The following is a 15,677-nucleotide window of genomic DNA, read 5'->3' on the forward strand; positions in this document are numbered from 1 at the left end:
AGCAGGAATAAAGTGGGGACATCGTGCCCCACTTACAACTCCTTTATAGTGTATGGGACAGATGTAACGATTTAGTTACCTAACCCCTAAGTTAGTCCCCCTCTAAAATACGCAGACCGTCTGTGTCATTAAGGGTAGCCAGGGGCTGTGGTTCCTTTCTTGTCCTGTGATTCCTGCGACGCAGGAGTGGAACCCACCCGGGTGACCTCAGGGGTAGGAGTGAAGCCACCAGATGCGGCGACAGCACCCAGACTAGCTGCACCGCTGATCGCTGACCGGACTACAGACCAGGTTGGACAGGGTAGCACCGCCCAGGAAACGTGACCCCACGCCGGGGTTCCCCTTCCTGTCTCAACACCACCTAGCTTCCGGCGGAGCGCCCACATCAGCTTGGACTACTGGGTCTGGCTTAGCCCGTAACAAAGCGGGACGGGGTAGCCCCGCCCACGCGGGCGGAGCGCCAGGGCGGAGCTTCCGGTTACCAGCCCGCCAGGCGGAAGAGGTGCGCGCTTCTCGCTGTGTGCGAGGCGGCCGCACACGCCTTCGCAGTTCACTGCTGGACCCGTCCCTTCCGGGCCCGGTGCGGGAGAGCCCGAGGAGCGCGGCTGCCTCTCCTTGCGGGACGCAAAGAGACACGCGGAGTTGAAGTTGGCGGGTGAGTCTGGCGGGGCTGAGGGAGGCGGCACCCCAGGCGGGGCACTGAGGGGCCGGGGGTCGGGCGGGAGAAAGAGAGAGGGAAGGGAAGGGCCGCGGAAAAAGTGTTCTGAAGACCAAGGGAAGGAAGTCTCCGCAAGAGCGAAGTGTTCCCCTCGGTTAAATGCCATTGAGATGCCTTGAGGGATATTAAGGCCCAGATGAGGGTATTGGAGTTGGCTAAGAGCAGTTTGTAGGGACATCGTGCCCCACTTACACTGATGCCCGGAAAGTTTCAGATTTGGCAGTAGAGACATCGTTTATAGCAGTGGTTCTCAACCTTCTGGCCCTTTAAATACAGTTCCTCATGTTGTGACCCAACCATAACATTATTTTCGTTGCCACTTCATAACTGTAATGTTGCTACTGTTATGAATCATAATGTAAATATCTGATATGCAGGATGGTCTTATGCGACCCCCGTGAAAGGGTCGTTCGACCACCAAAGGGGTCGCGACCCACAGGTTGAGAACCGATGGTTTATAGAACTGAGACATGTTTACTGTCCTCCCATTACCTGCTTTCAGGATAATGAATTAGTCCCTTAGAATTTTAAAAGGTAAGTAATTAACCCAAAACAAACTCTTGGGCTTTATAGGTTCACTAGGGGCCCGGTGCACGAAATTCGTGCACTGGGTGTGTGGGGGGGGGGGGGGAGTGTCCCTCAGCCCAGCCTGCCCCCTCTCACATACTGGGAACCCTCAGGCGTTGACCCCCATCACCCTCCAATCACAGGATCGGCCCCTTGCCCAGAGGCGTCAGGCCTGGGCAGGGGACCCTCATTTCCCCCCATCACTGGTTCTGCCCCCAGCCCAGGCCTGATGCCTCTGGCCTAGGCGTTCGGCCCAGGCAGCGGGGACCCACAGCTGCAGCGGCCCCGCGATCGTGGGCTCCGCTTTAGGCCCAGGCAAGGGGCCCCTAGCTCCTGGGACTGCCAGCTTCGACCGTGCCCAGCTCCCATCGCTGGCTCCACCCCTACTTCCTGCTATCACTGGCCAGGGTGGAAAAGGCGCCTGATTCTCTGATCATGGCTGCCCCCCAGCTCTTAGCTCCCCCCTGGGTTTCCGATCACTGTCAGTGGCAGGGGGCTTCTTCCTGCTTTCCCTTTCGCCTCCCTGCATTGTGCCTACATATGCAAATTAACCGCCATCTTGTTGGCAGTTAACTGCCAATCTTAGTTGGCAGTTAATTTGCATATAGCCCTGATTAGCCAATGAAAAGGGTATTGTCGTACGCCAATTACCATTTTTCTCTTTTATTAGTGTTGATTAGTTTAGATCTATGGCAGATAGTATTCTTTTTGATGTTTAAAATGTCCCATTTTGGGGTCTCTGCCTCCAGACCTACCATGTCCAGTCCATACTAACTGATTACTAAGTAAAGAGTAAGGGGTGTAAGAGAACAGTCAGAAAGCTGGTGTGATTGTCCAGGTGCCGGAGATTGAAACCTAAACCATTCAGTACCTTGGAGCTTTAGGTCATTTGTGGATGAGCATAAAGTACAACCAACCTCCACATCTGAGTATGATGGAGTAGCTTATATCACACTAACCCTCCGATCGATAGTGAGTATAAAAGCTGAATAAAATACTTAAAGCAACTGAAGGATTAGAGAAAAATCAAGTCAGACAGGACTTGAAAAAGGAAATTGCTGGAGAGAATGTGGAAGCACTTAGGCAAGTCCCACATTTGCCTGGGCTTCTTCCCCCTCCCCCCCGAATATTTGCTAAGTCTTAGATGGAGACCAAGCTGAAAGAGGTGGCCAGGGCTTGTGGCATTTCAGTTGAGCTGGGAAGAAAGAAGTTGGAGTTCACAGATGCCGTGGCATCTGAGATATAATAGAGAAGTTTCAGCTCATGAAGGCCAGGGACTCTTGTCCTGTAGAGTATAAAAATTCCCATCACATATGCATAAGGCTGTTTGATCACCAGAAGCAGAAGGAGCATGAGCCCTGGCCTCTGGTAGGAAACACAGCAGGATCGTGAAGGACTGAGACTAGTTGGTAAAGATGCCTGTTTACTTTATTCTAATTAGGAGGCAGGAGTCCAGTCCTGGACTCTGGTGCTGCAGGGGGTGGGCGTCTTTGGGGATGGGGAAGACCACTCTGACCAGGAAGGGAGTGCTGGACTGGGTGGAAGAAATGCTCTACTATGACAGGTTCCATGAAGTCCTCCATCTGAGCTGCAGAGAACTGTACCAGCAGATAGAGATACAATTTGCTGATTGGATTGCCATGATTGGCCTAGCACCCAGGCCTCCATCCAGAGATCCTGGCCCAGGCAAGAAGCTCTTGTTCTTCCTAGATGGGGTTGATGAACTGAGATTACTCTGTGAGGAGCACACAGAGGATCTGTTAAGATGGGGCAGAGCCTCGGCCGATGCTCCTCCTACTGAGCAGATGGTGTGACCCCACAGCCACTGCCCAGACCACCACAACCCCCTTCATGCATTCTCTCTAATGTACTCAGCCCAGGTGTCTGGGTGGCCTGAGGATCTGAGGGGCCCATGCTGTTTAGCTGCTGAGAGATCTGAGAACAGGAAATCCTGTGTAATAAATTTCAAACACATGAACTAGATTTACCATTTCCTGAATGTAAATATGAAGTGTTTCAGAAAGATGATGACTTTGAAAACTGTAGTTTTATCCACTTGAATATCAGGGGTTTGGGCAACTATTTTTTACTCTCAGGGAATAAACAGGAATAAAATATATTCATATCTCTTCCTTTGGAGATCTGAAAAATCTACTTGAAAACTTTGAAAGGCACAATCCAGTGTTCAACCTTAACAGTAATTTCTTCTTTGACCTCCAAAGGTGAAAAAGTTCTCATATAAGATGTCACAGAGTTATACAGTTGAAATTACTGCAGTGAGTAGAAGGACAAGGAAATCAACATTTTCATGCAGTAAACACTTACCTAGTTCTCTGAGGCCCAAAATGAGGAAGTTTGTGAAACAAGCAATGGATTTGCCAATGGGCATACCAGTGTACCAGTCCATTAATATTTTTTCCAAATTAAATGTCCAGAGTTTTGCTTTCCATATTAAGCACTGTCATTTTGTGCAGACAATAGCTAAATTTACAGGGAGTATTCAGGTTAATTTTTTTCTCCATGCTTCCTCCCAGCTTCCTGAGCTCCCGCTGTTCTTTTTCCCCATGAAGATCCACGAGACACTCCTCAGGTGAGTTTTAGTCCATAGCTCATACTTCAGTCTTAGAAATAAGTCCAGGCCTATTTAGAGGAATCAGTAACAGTGACCTCTCCTCCTGCCTACCTGTCTGATGGATGACCTCCCTCCTGAGAAAATCACATCCTGGGCATGCTGAGGCCTTGGGTTTCCCCAGATGGGCTCTTCTCATCATTCTTGGATTTCTAGGATGTCACCACTTAGTTTAATGGAAATCTATCCCCTGGGAGCCAGGAGAACCGAGTTACTGCATGAATCTACTTTTTTTTTTCCTGCAGTTTATCCAGTCACTTTCCCAGGGCCTCACTGAGCTGCTGTGTAGCTCCAGTGGCAGTTGTCCAAAAATTCCCAGGACTGAGGGGTTTCCCAGGAGGCAGACTGGAATGCCAGAGCAGTCCCAGGCAAACTGGGACAAGTTGGTCCTCCTCTTAACAGTGGAGTTTGTAGTCTGTGAACTAGTACATGTGTGAAGTTCTTTTCCTTTTTAGGAAATTCTGGGCTGTTAACAATAAATGTGGGAAGGTATCTGAGGAAACAACTCCTGTAATTAAGTGACAGCTTCATGTAAGCCTCTCTTCTCGGAGACGGGGAACATTAGAGCAAGAACTCTCTCAGAGCCTTATCTCCCCTAGGTATGACAGGATTTTGTGTCGTTGGATAGTAAACTGTCCTTGAAGCTAGTGTTTTTAATGCCATGGTCCCATGTTTTTCTCTTCATTTGTTGCTGAGCCTTGAGGAAGTCTTGTTAAAGTGGGCCAGTGCAGTGACAGCTGACATATGTGGCACTAAGAGCTAGAAGAAGTGGTGACATGTGGTCCCTTAGGCCTTCCTGAGTGTAAGAGGCCGTGGGGCCACAGGAAAGGCCTGACCCCACTCCAAGTCATGTAAAGGACATGAACTTGGCTTGCACCCCAGTTCTTGTGATCTAGGCAAGCAGACATTTTGTCATAGCAGCTGTTTGTCATAGCAACTGTCAAACATAGATGGAACTAGACAAAGCTTGCCCAGTCTTGCCCAGCCTGTAACGATCTGCTACTTCCCCATCAGAAGCCAAGCCCTAACAGTGATCTATGAAGCATGACCAGCCACAGCTTAGCTATAAAACAGTGTGTGTGAAAAATAAAGTTGCTGATGCCTTGTGCCAGTCCTCCTAAACCCCGGTCTCTGGTGCTTTCATCCCATGCCACCATCACCCTACGGGACCATTTGGGAGTGGGTCTCCACACCTGAGATCTGCCAACTCTGGTCACTGTTGAACTCATAATCATCTCAGATTTTTCACTTTTAGCTAAACATGATGTGCTTAATTTTCATTTTTACTGAGATGGTTTTCCCTCATAGTTAGTGTTTTAATGTTATGGGTGTCTTTTTTAATTATTGCTTCCCTTTTTTTCATTTTTTAAAATTTTATCCAAAAAAAAATAGGTTGCTCTCAAAGTTATTTTATGTCTCTCTGTAATTACTTCTGTGAGAAGGATCATCTTCTCCAGACACCTTTTCATCTGAAATCAGTAGCTATTCTTTCTTGTATTTTGGTGACCAAACACAAGAGTTTATTTCATCCAAATTACTTCAAAACCCAGGAAACAAGTGTGCTTTAGGAAATAGGTAAACTGAACTTTTTTAGGGCTACGTTTGTTCATAGAAATTCTTTGAGGTTCTTACAGAAAGCTTTGCAGTGCAGTTGTTTGCCTATTAAAGTCAACAGTTGACTTCCAGTGTTCTACTCGTGATGGACGTTTCCTCTTCTTTCAGGATCACCTAAGTGGGTCGGAGCATCCTGAGCACTAGGTCATGGTGGAGACGCCAGAATGAGAAGGCGCAAGAGTTCTGGTCCCCGTCGACCAGCCGCCCGGGTGACCCGAGCTAGGCCCAGGACAGGGACCACTGTGCCCACGGCTGCCTCTGCTCCCACCACTCCCACCCCACTTCGCCCACAGAGGCCCCCAGCTAAGGTTGGTGTGACCTTTGAGGATGTCGCCGTGTGCTTCTCCAAGAAGGAATGGTTCCTCCTTGATGAGGCTCAGAGACACCTGTACCTCGAAGTGATGCTGGAGAACTATGACCTCATCTCCTCTCTAGGTTGCTGCTGTAGAACAGAGGATGTGGAGGCACCCACTGAACAGCATGTTTCTGTGAGAGTGTCACAGGCAAAGAATCCCAATGTAGCTTTGTCCTCCCAGAAGAGCCACCCCTGTGAGAGTTGTGGGCCAGTCCTGAGAGATATTTTCTACTTGGTTGAGCAGCAGGAAACACAACACAGCCAGAAACTGTTGAGGTGTGGGGCATGTGCTAAGCGGTTTTATTTCAGCACAAAGTGTCCCCAGCACCAGGAGCAGCACGTGAGAGAGACGCCTTTCATAAGAGGTGTGGACAGGGCCTCACGTGCCAAGGGCTGCCATTTCAATGTGTTCCAGAAGCCTTTTACCTGTGGGGAGATTGGGCAGCATGTTCTCACCAGCTCAGGACATATCCAAGAGCAGGCTGCTCACACCACAGGTCAGCCAAGTGAAATGTCAGCATCTGGGGTGAGTTTTCAAAGGAGAAAAAATGATTACACCAGGAAAGAATGTAAGAAAGCCTTTGGCTGCAACCAAACACTTGCTCAGGACCATGGTGTCTGTACTGGAGTACAGTGTTTTACATGCCTTGAATGTGAAAAATATTTTACAAAAATCACTGATCTCCATAATCATCAGAAAGTTCACACAGGAGAAAGGCCATACGAGTGCAGTGAATGTGGAAAATGCTTTAGACAACACTCCAACCTTATTCTACACCATCGAGTTCATTCTGCAGGAAAGTCTCATGAGTGTGGCAAATGTGGGAAATACTTTAGCCAAAGTGCAAGCCTCATTCAACACCAGAGAGTTCACACTGGAGAAAAGCCATATGAGTGTGGCGAATGTGGGAAATCCTTTAGCCAAAGTGGAAGCCTCCTTCAACACCAGAGAGTTCATACTGGAGAAAAGCCATATGAGTGTGGTGAATGTGGAAAATATTTTACCAGAATCTCTGGCCTTTATCGTCATCAGAGACTTCACACTGGAGAAAGGCCTTATGAGTGCAGTGAATGTGGGAAATCTTTTATCACGAAGTATCACTTGCGTTGTCATCAGAGATGTCACACTGGGGAAAGACCTTATGAGTGCAGTGAATGTGGCAAATCTTTTATCAATAGCTCTGGCCTCCGTTGTCATCAGAGATTTCACACTGGAGAAAGGCCTTATGAGTGCAATGAATGTGGAAAGTCTTTTATCACTAGCCCTGGCCTCCGTTACCATCAGAGATTTCATACTGGAGAAAGGCCTTATGATTGTAGTGACTGTGGGAAAGCTTTTACTTGTAGCAGTAGTCTCCGTTATCATCAGAGAGTTCACACTGGAGAAAGGCCTTTTGAATGCAGCGAATGTGGGAAATCATTTATCAGGAACAGTCACTTGCGTTGTCATCAGAGAGTTCACATGAGTAAGGCCTTATGATTGCAGCGAATGTGGGAAATCTTTTACCAAAAACAGTCACTTGTGTTGTCATCAGAGAGTTCACAATGAAGGAAGTTTTTAGTGTAGGAAACATACAGCGGTTTTTTGTTCATGTTAACAACACTGGAGGAAACAGACCCCATTTTTCTGATTTTAATCTCATACATCAAAATGTCAACAGTAGGGAGATTTTCCTTAAAGTTTAGTTATGTGGGAAACGTGTCTGTGTTGCACTTTCTAACCTGCCCAGAGTTCATCCCAGATTTATGTCACTGCAGGTTTCTGTGGCCGAAGCTAACCACTTCCTAGTAGTAGGTCTCCATAGTTTGTATCAGTCACCATCCTAATGTGTTCAGGTAAGCTAACTTTGTTCTCTGATTTGTTGGAGGAAATTAGGAGTAGCCTGAGCCTTTATGAGATCTGCATTTCTTCTATTCTGACTATCTTTGATGAATATTTCCATTGTCAAAGTCACCAGTGCAAGAACTGCCAGGTCCATGTCCTTTTGGTTTGTAAAATAATGAAGGCCCTTTTGTTTAAGTCCTCTTTAATCTTGGATGTTTTATTTACTGTATGGGGTAGGTTATAAGCAGGCTTGAGCTCTACAAGCATGAAGAGGTGAACAACTTTTATGGGGTCTCAAACTTTCTCTGCATCTGAGGGTACGGTGTAGTGCTGAAATTAGCTCACCAGTTTTTTCCAAATTTGCATTGCTGCCCACATCCTCCTAGGAAAGACTGCAGGGCTCTGATACTCATGTGAAGCCTGGATGCTGTGAGTTTTAGGAGACAGAGGTCAGGTTCAAGAGGAGGCAGGTGAGCCTGACCTGCGTGGCTCGTGGTTGAGCATTGGTCAGGGTTCGATTCCCAGTCAGGGCACATGCCAGGGTTGTGGGCTCCATCCCCAGTAGGGGTTCTGCAGGAGGCGGCCAATTGGTGTTTCTCATCATCGATGTTTCTACCTCTCCCTCTCTCTGAAATCAATAAAAATATATTTTAAAAAGGGGGGCAGGTGCAGGTGTGACAACCTCAAGTGTTTCTGGGAGCAGCATGATTTTTCCCTTGTTCATAGGTTATGCCAGTACTTTTGGAGGGAATCACTTTCAAAGATCTTGCAAAGGACTATGTGTCCTAATGTCTACAATTCCATACGTGATGGTCACTTGGGGTAGGACAATAAGGGTTAGGGGAAAGCATAACTGCTACAGAATCACGCCTAATAGGGATTGTGCATAATTCTTTATATGGAGATATGTTTCTTTTACCCTTGTCAATAACTCATAATGCATTGTCTGAGTCAGAGGATAGGTGAATGTTTAACTTAAAGAAATTAGGAAGTCATTTAAACCAATTGTACATTTTTGCATTCTTCCAGCAGTGTGTAAGGTAGTCAGTTCCTCCACATCCTAGAGAAGATTTGGTTTGGTCATTCATTCTTTATGTAAACTTTTTTTATAACTTTGTCATGCTCTCTCACTGTTGTTGGATTGCATCTTTCTAAGTAAGGGTTCACGGTGAGCATTTTTTTCAGATGTGCATTTGCTATCTCTCTATTTAGTAAAATGTCTGAGCATATGTTCTACCAAAACTATAAATTTTGGCAATTTTCTTTAACAAAAGGTCAGTGAAACAACAAAAATGAAGGTTAGAATTTCACTCATTTTGTGTCTTTTTTGCTTTATAGGATAAATATTTTTGATACTGGAAAACAAATAAAATCAACAATTGACTCAAGATAAGGGTCTTACTTCATTCCTTTGGATGTGAATATCCAGTTTGCCCAGCACCGTTTATTGAAGAGAAACACTCCTTTCCTAACTGTGTATTATTGGCTCCTTTTTCAGAGAGGAGTTGGCTGAACATGCATGGGTCTAGAGCAGTGGTCTGCAAATTGGGGCTCGCGAGCCACATGTGGCTCTTTGGCCCCTTGAGTGTGGCTCTTCCACAAAATACCACGTGTGGGAGTACACGTACAGTGCGATTGAAACTTTGTGGCCCATTCGCAGAAGTCTGTATTTTGTGGAAGAGCCACACTCAAGGGGCCCAAGAGCCACATGTGGCTCGCGAGCCACAGTTTGCCGACCATTGGTCTAGAGGACTATTTGGAAAGAGGTCATTCTTTGAGACATCACAGGGAGCTGCAGAAGTTATCAAGATGAGGCACTAAGGAGAAGGGGAAAATGAACCAGCTTGGAACTGATCTTCACAGTCAGTTTAGAGGAAGCACTGCAATGTGGAAAGAGCCCTGAGTTGCAATTTGTGCCATCTAGATGACCTTTCAAAGAATAGGAGCTCCTTCACCATGAGGTAAATACTGTTTCTAAGAAGTAAGGTTTATTGAGCCTTTAAAATTGTAAGACAATGGCTTACACACTTCTCATTTAGTTTCCTCCACATTGCCATGATGTATTAGTTCTGTTATCCCCATTTTTTAGAACAGGAAGCTGAGGCGTCGCAGGGTGAGCTAAACTGTCCCAAATCACAGCTAATATGTGACACAGCCATCGACTGCTGCTCGGAGCTTCTGGGTGAAAGACACTTTCTTTCTCTCAGTTCTGCTGCCTCATTGTCAGCCACCATCCTACTCTGTGTCTCTGTACCTGTCCTTCTGTCTCTATACTATGAGAACTGTGTTCTTGTCCATTTCTCGTAGGATACCTTCTCAGCCTCCTTTTGTAGTTAACAGTTTTCTGCCTCTAGAACAATATCCCATTCTTCACTGTGTATGATGAGCAAGTTCCTCTTTTCCTCTTCTCCTGCAGCCATTTTTCATTGCACTGTCCCCAAATGGCATAAGCACGGGAGCTCCTCCCTCTCCCTGACCTGGGGACCTCTGTGTGAGGTATGGGGCAGCAGGAGAGGACGGCAATGGTAAGGCCCCATCTTCTCACAGGTGGGCCCCCCTGCAGCACAGAGACCATCTCTCCAGAGACAGCATCCTGAGTCCAGCTGAACATACAAAAGGAAAGTTCACCTTTACCAGTAATCCTAGAATTTCTAATAAAACAGAAATGTGACACCATTTTCACTTGGCTCACCTCCTGATCCAGCAAAGATGGAAAGGCATGCTAATTTCCAGTATTGATGTGGGTGTGAGCCAGGTGACATATGGGTTGTTCTTGGGATCATAAACTAATAAAGCCTCACTGGCTGACAGTTCAGCTTTTTAATTTTTTTAAAACCTTAAACACACAAAAAGAAAAGAGAAAAACAAAGAAAAAACCCTTAAACGTATTTGCTTCCATTTCACCCATCAATCCAAATCCAACTATTCTCAAGAAATAACCAAATTGTAAAATGGACACTAAAAGATAATGATTATATCATTGTTCATAATATAAAAAAATTTGGGAGGAGCACATAAATACAAAAATGTTTTCAAAAGTGGATAAATTAGTTTGGGTACATCCATGTAATGGACTGCTTGCTTGCATTAGCACCACAGTGGACCCTTGAGCAACTTAAGGCTTAGGGCACTAACTCCCCCACTACTCCATAGCTAAAGATTTGGGTGTAACTGTTGACTCCCCAAAAGCTTAACTACAATCATACCTTAGTATCCACAGGGGATGGGTTCCAGGACCCCCCAGTGGATACCAAAATCCATGGTTGTTCAAGACCCTTATATAAAACTAGAGGCCTGGTGCATGGCTTTGTGGGGTCCCTCGGGCTGGCCTGTGCCCTCCCGCAATCCAGGACCTCTTGGGGGATGTTGGACTGCCGGTTTCAGCCTGATCCCCACAGGCCAGGCCAAGGGACCACACGCACCGGGCCTCTAGTATGCATATAAGATCTTTGGTTGATCTCTTCCTGCCCTCTTCCCTCCCCACTTCCCTCTGAGATTCATCAATCTGTTCCATGTTTCCATGCCTGTGCATTGAGTGTCTGCCCTCTGGTGGTCAGTGTGCATCATAGCTACCAGTCGAAGGGACGCTTAGGCTTTTATATATATAGACTAGAGGCTCGGCACATGAAATTCGTGTACGGGGAGCAGGGGGTGTCCTTCAGCCCGGCCTGCACCCTCTCCAATCTGGGACATCCCTCTCACAATCTGAGACCACTGTCTCCTAACCGCTCGCCTACCTGCCTGCCTGATTGCCCCTAACCCCTTCTGCCTGCCAGCCTGATCGCCCCCTAACCGCTACCCCGCTGGCCTGATTGACACCTGACTGCTCCCCTGCCAGCCTGATCGCCCACAACTGCCTCCCCTGCCGCGACCCGCCTTCTCTGCCAGGACCCACCTCTTCTACGGGAGGCGGTAGAGCCACCAGGAAGGGCCTCCGCCATGCCATGCAGATCCACAGGACCCCCAGGCCTCACCGCAAGGAGCAGCCGCCAGGCCCCGCCTCCACTCTGCGTGTGGCCATCTTCTGACAGCCATCTTCTGACGACCTGAGGACGTGATGCCACCTAGGCTATTAGTATAGATGACATAGAACAGTGCCTACAGGCAGCCCTCCACATCTGCAGATCCCCAACCTCAGGTAGAAAATACTGTTTTTGATCCTCAGTTGGTTGAATCCATGAATACAAAACCTGGGGGGTATAGGGCTGACTGTACTTATTGAAAAAAGTCCACATATAAGTGGACCCACATAGTTCAGATATGATTTTCTGTGAGAAGCTTAAACGTAAATTCAAGTCTGTGGTAGCATAACCTGCTTGGCAATTTATACTGCTTCTTTTCAGGTATGAACCATCCACAAACTAGGGATATCCAAAGGAGTATCTAAAAGATCCGCAAGGAGCGTGGATAGTTTTATAACAGGTAAAGCAGCCATGGGGTTTTCCATTGGTAGGAAAAGGAAGGAGGGTGGGTGGGCTTAGAGATTGCGGCAATGCAATTCATGGAGTAAATGCTTTTCATATTGGTGTGTGAGGGGAAGGCAACAGTGTGTCACAGGAGGTGACATGAAACCAAATCTCATTAGGCAGCTAGGGAAAAATGAGAATGTTCTGTCTATTAAAGTCTGTACAGCACAGGGAAGTTTAGTGGAGACCTGAGAACTAAGTCCATTGAAGCTTCCTCCAGCTTTGCTGCTGCTGCTGCCATGAGCAGCGGACATGCCTTGTTACTGCTGCTAAGGAGTATGGGCCTCTGGTCAGTGCCCTGCTGAGCCATATTGGAGCCTGTGCCCTTAGGTACATGTTTTTATGTATTTGTTAAATGGTTACTTTTTTCCAGAACATATTTAAAAAGTGGAAAAGTATTTAAAAATGGAAAAGTAGGTTATTAAAACTCACATTCTTTTAAGCTCAAATATTTTATTTATAGCAAAATGAGTTTATTATAATTTAGCGTTCCTGAGTTTAATAAAAGCAAATTCATCCAGAAGCAATAAAAGACTAATACATTTCTTTATATGAAAATAAAATTATTATAAGAAAACACGAAAAGTCTAAAATAAATGATAAACTGAGAGAAACTGTTTTGACATGTAGCATACATAAATGTATAACATCTCTAATACACAAGCACTTTTAAAAATTGAGGGGGAAAAGTTGCAAAAACGTGATAGATAAGTCAAAGACATGAACAGATGATTCAAACACACACACACAAAAAGAATAAAAAATGTTCTTTGCCCTAGCCAGTTTGGCTCAGTGGATAGAGCATCGGCCTGCAGACCAAAGGGTCCCGGGTTTGCTTCCGGTCAAGGGCACATACCTTGGTTGCAGGCTCCTCCCAGGCCCCGGCCCTAGTCAGGGCTTGTACAGGTGGCAACCAATCAATGTGTTTCTCTCACGTTGTTGTTTCTGTCTGTCTTTCCCTCTCTCTTCCACTCTCCCTAAAAATCAATGAAAAAATATCCTCGAGTGAGAATTAACAACAAAGAAAAAAGGTTCCATAAGTATATGAAAAAATATTCAACTACTTAATAAGAAAAATGCACATTAAAATAACACTGAGATATTATTTCTCACCTATCAAATTAGCAAAAATTAAAAAGTACACCAACACATTCTGTTGGTAAGCCTGGGGGGAAATAGGTGCTCTTAAAGATAGATGGTCAGAATGCAAATTAGTATAATGTTAATTTGAGAGAATTGGGCAATATCTAACAAAATGACACATGCTTTTTCACTTAACTGCAGTTTACCCTGGTCAGACATCTCCAGTTGTACAGAATATGTATGCCCAAAGTAATTCACTTTAGCATTGTAATTGCAAAATACTAGAAATAACCTAAATAATTTACATGGGAGAATGGCTGGTGTTGCTTGTCTGGTTGTGCTGCTTTCTTGGGCCTGGAGCTGAAATACAACTGAGGCCTAGAAGTTATCTTCAGGGAAGAAAGGTGGTGGGGCGGGGGGGGACAGGGGGGCGGGCCTAAACCCCATAACTAGCAATATGAAAAGCTAGGGGGTCCAAACTGCATGACCAGTGATATGCTCAGGGAGGAAAGGCTACCCTGGGGACGATGAGGTTCTTGTTTTCCCAGTTTTGCCCCTTGCTAAGCATCTAGCGCTTTTCACCCTGGTGACCTTCTGTACCTGGCCCCTCGCCCTTGCTCTGCTCATGTTGGTCTAACTGCCTGTAACCATTTCAGACCGTGCAAGCAGGGAGCCACAGCAGGCTCCAGACTCTCCCAACCCTCTGATGCCTTTCCCAGAGGAAGAAGACTCAGGTCCCAATCAGCTGGCCGCACACCTGATCATCCTGGATTTTCCCCTTAAATCAGCGGTTCTCAACCTGTGGGTCACGACCCCTTTGGCGGTTGAACGACCCTTTCACAGGGGTCGCCTAAGGCCATCCTGCATATCATATATTTACATTATTTTTTTATTTTTTTTAATATATTTTATTGATTTTTTACAGAGAGGAAGAGTGAGAGATAGAGAGTTAGAAACATCGATGAGAGAGAAACATTGATCAGCTGCCCGCCCACACACCTCCTACTGGGGATGTGCCCGCAACCAAGGTACATGCCCTTGGCCAGAATCGAACCTGGGACCCTTCAGTCCACAGGCCAATGCTCTATCCACTGAGCCAAACCGGTTAAGGCCAGATATTTACATTATGATTCATAACAGGAGCAACATTACAATTATGAAGTAGCAATGAAAGTAATTTTATGGTTGGGTCACAACATGAGGAACTGTATTTAAAGGGCCAGAAGGTTGAGAATCACTGCCTTAAATTCTTCTGGTGTTTGCAAGATGCTTTACTGTTTGCAAAGCACTTTTGCATTTCATCTTATCAGATGCTCAAAAGCCCCTCAAAAAGCAAGTGATACCCCTGAGACTGAGGGCCCTGGGTGAGCAGATTTCATGAATGGTTTGCTCTGCCTTTGCCTTTGTGCCCTGGGACAGGGATTGGGGGGAGGATGCATCCTCAGGGTCTAGATGGGGAGGGGCTAGATTAGCAAGAGAGGCACTTTGGAGGATCCCAGGAGAATTCTGCAAAGGGACGGTGCCACCCAGGAAGGATTCGAGGGAAGTGGGGCCAGTGCCAGCGACAGAGGCAGGACTGCCTGACAAAGACACCCCACATGCAACCTGTGGTGCCAGGCAGGGCTCACTGCCAGGAACCGGCAACAGGGAGGAGATTAGCGGTGGCAGGAAGTGGCCCAGGGAAGCAGGACTCAGCCTGCCAACACCCCCACCCCCACCCCTCGCAGAGGGTACAGGCAGAAATGGGTTCCAGCCTTTGGCAGGCACTGTCTCCCAGCAGGACTCAGCTCCCAGGAGTGCAGCAGGGCTCAGGCCAGAATGGCCAGGAGGAAGGGGGCAGAGGTCCGGCAGTACTTCTGTGGTGAGCTGACAGGGTGTGGGCCAGTGGGCACCAGGTGCCCAACCCCTGATTGTGCCCACCCAGGGAGGTTGGGGACCAAGGTGATAAAGGACTGTTCAGGGGGCCTGGGGCCTTAGCCATTTCCAAACAGTAGTATTTCAATATCTTAATAACTGGTACTGCCTGTCAACGTAAGAAACGTTCAAACCTGTAAAGAATTTTTGTGGGCTTATTAGGAGCAGAAATAGAATGTTGGGGACTAGCTATAATTATAAGAAATAGTAAGCATGCTCTGTTAACCGTGATTGTTCTGTTGTGATTAGAGAAAGCACATTCTAATCTGGCTGGGAGTTCTACGAGGAGGGACATGGGAGTTAACCTCCTTTTCTGAGAACCGCATATCATTATGGAAAGATTAACAACCTTGTTGCTGAAACAATAGAGTTCCGAAGGCACTCGCCCTTTGCACACACACCCCGGTTGCCTGTAATCTGTAGCCATTTTACACGTTCGTTCTTATTCCTTTTGCCTACTGCTGCATGTAACTTTGTCCTTCTGTTACTGAGGAGATGAGGAGACC

General features: G+C 46.5%; 1 protein-coding gene across 1 annotated transcript; it reads left to right on the forward strand.

Annotated features, from left to right (window-relative positions):
- Nucleotides 1-490: 490 nt before the first annotated feature.
- LOC132230299 (zinc finger protein OZF-like) lies at nt 491-9,239 on the forward strand. The gene is made up of 3 exons (XM_059687526.1): nt 491-655; nt 3,820-3,875; nt 5,637-9,239. Exon 3 carries the CDS (start codon nt 5,693-5,695, stop codon nt 7,361-7,363), a length of 1,671 nt encoding a protein of 556 aa, XP_059543509.1. The 5' UTR covers nt 491-655; nt 3,820-3,875; nt 5,637-5,692; the 3' UTR covers nt 7,364-9,239.
- Nucleotides 9,240-15,677: the final 6,438 nt, after the last annotated feature.

Source organism: Myotis daubentonii, chromosome 3, assembly GCF_963259705.1.
Source record: "Myotis daubentonii chromosome 3, mMyoDau2.1, whole genome shotgun sequence".
In the NCBI taxonomy this organism is placed as follows: Eukaryota; Metazoa; Chordata; class Mammalia; order Chiroptera; family Vespertilionidae; genus Myotis; species Myotis daubentonii.

What these genes read in the sequence shown, in the direction of transcription:
- LOC132230299 (XM_059687526.1), top strand. Translation starts at nt 5,693, where the DNA reads ATGAGAAGGCGCAAGAGTTCTGGTCCCCGTCGACCAGCCGCCCGGGTG.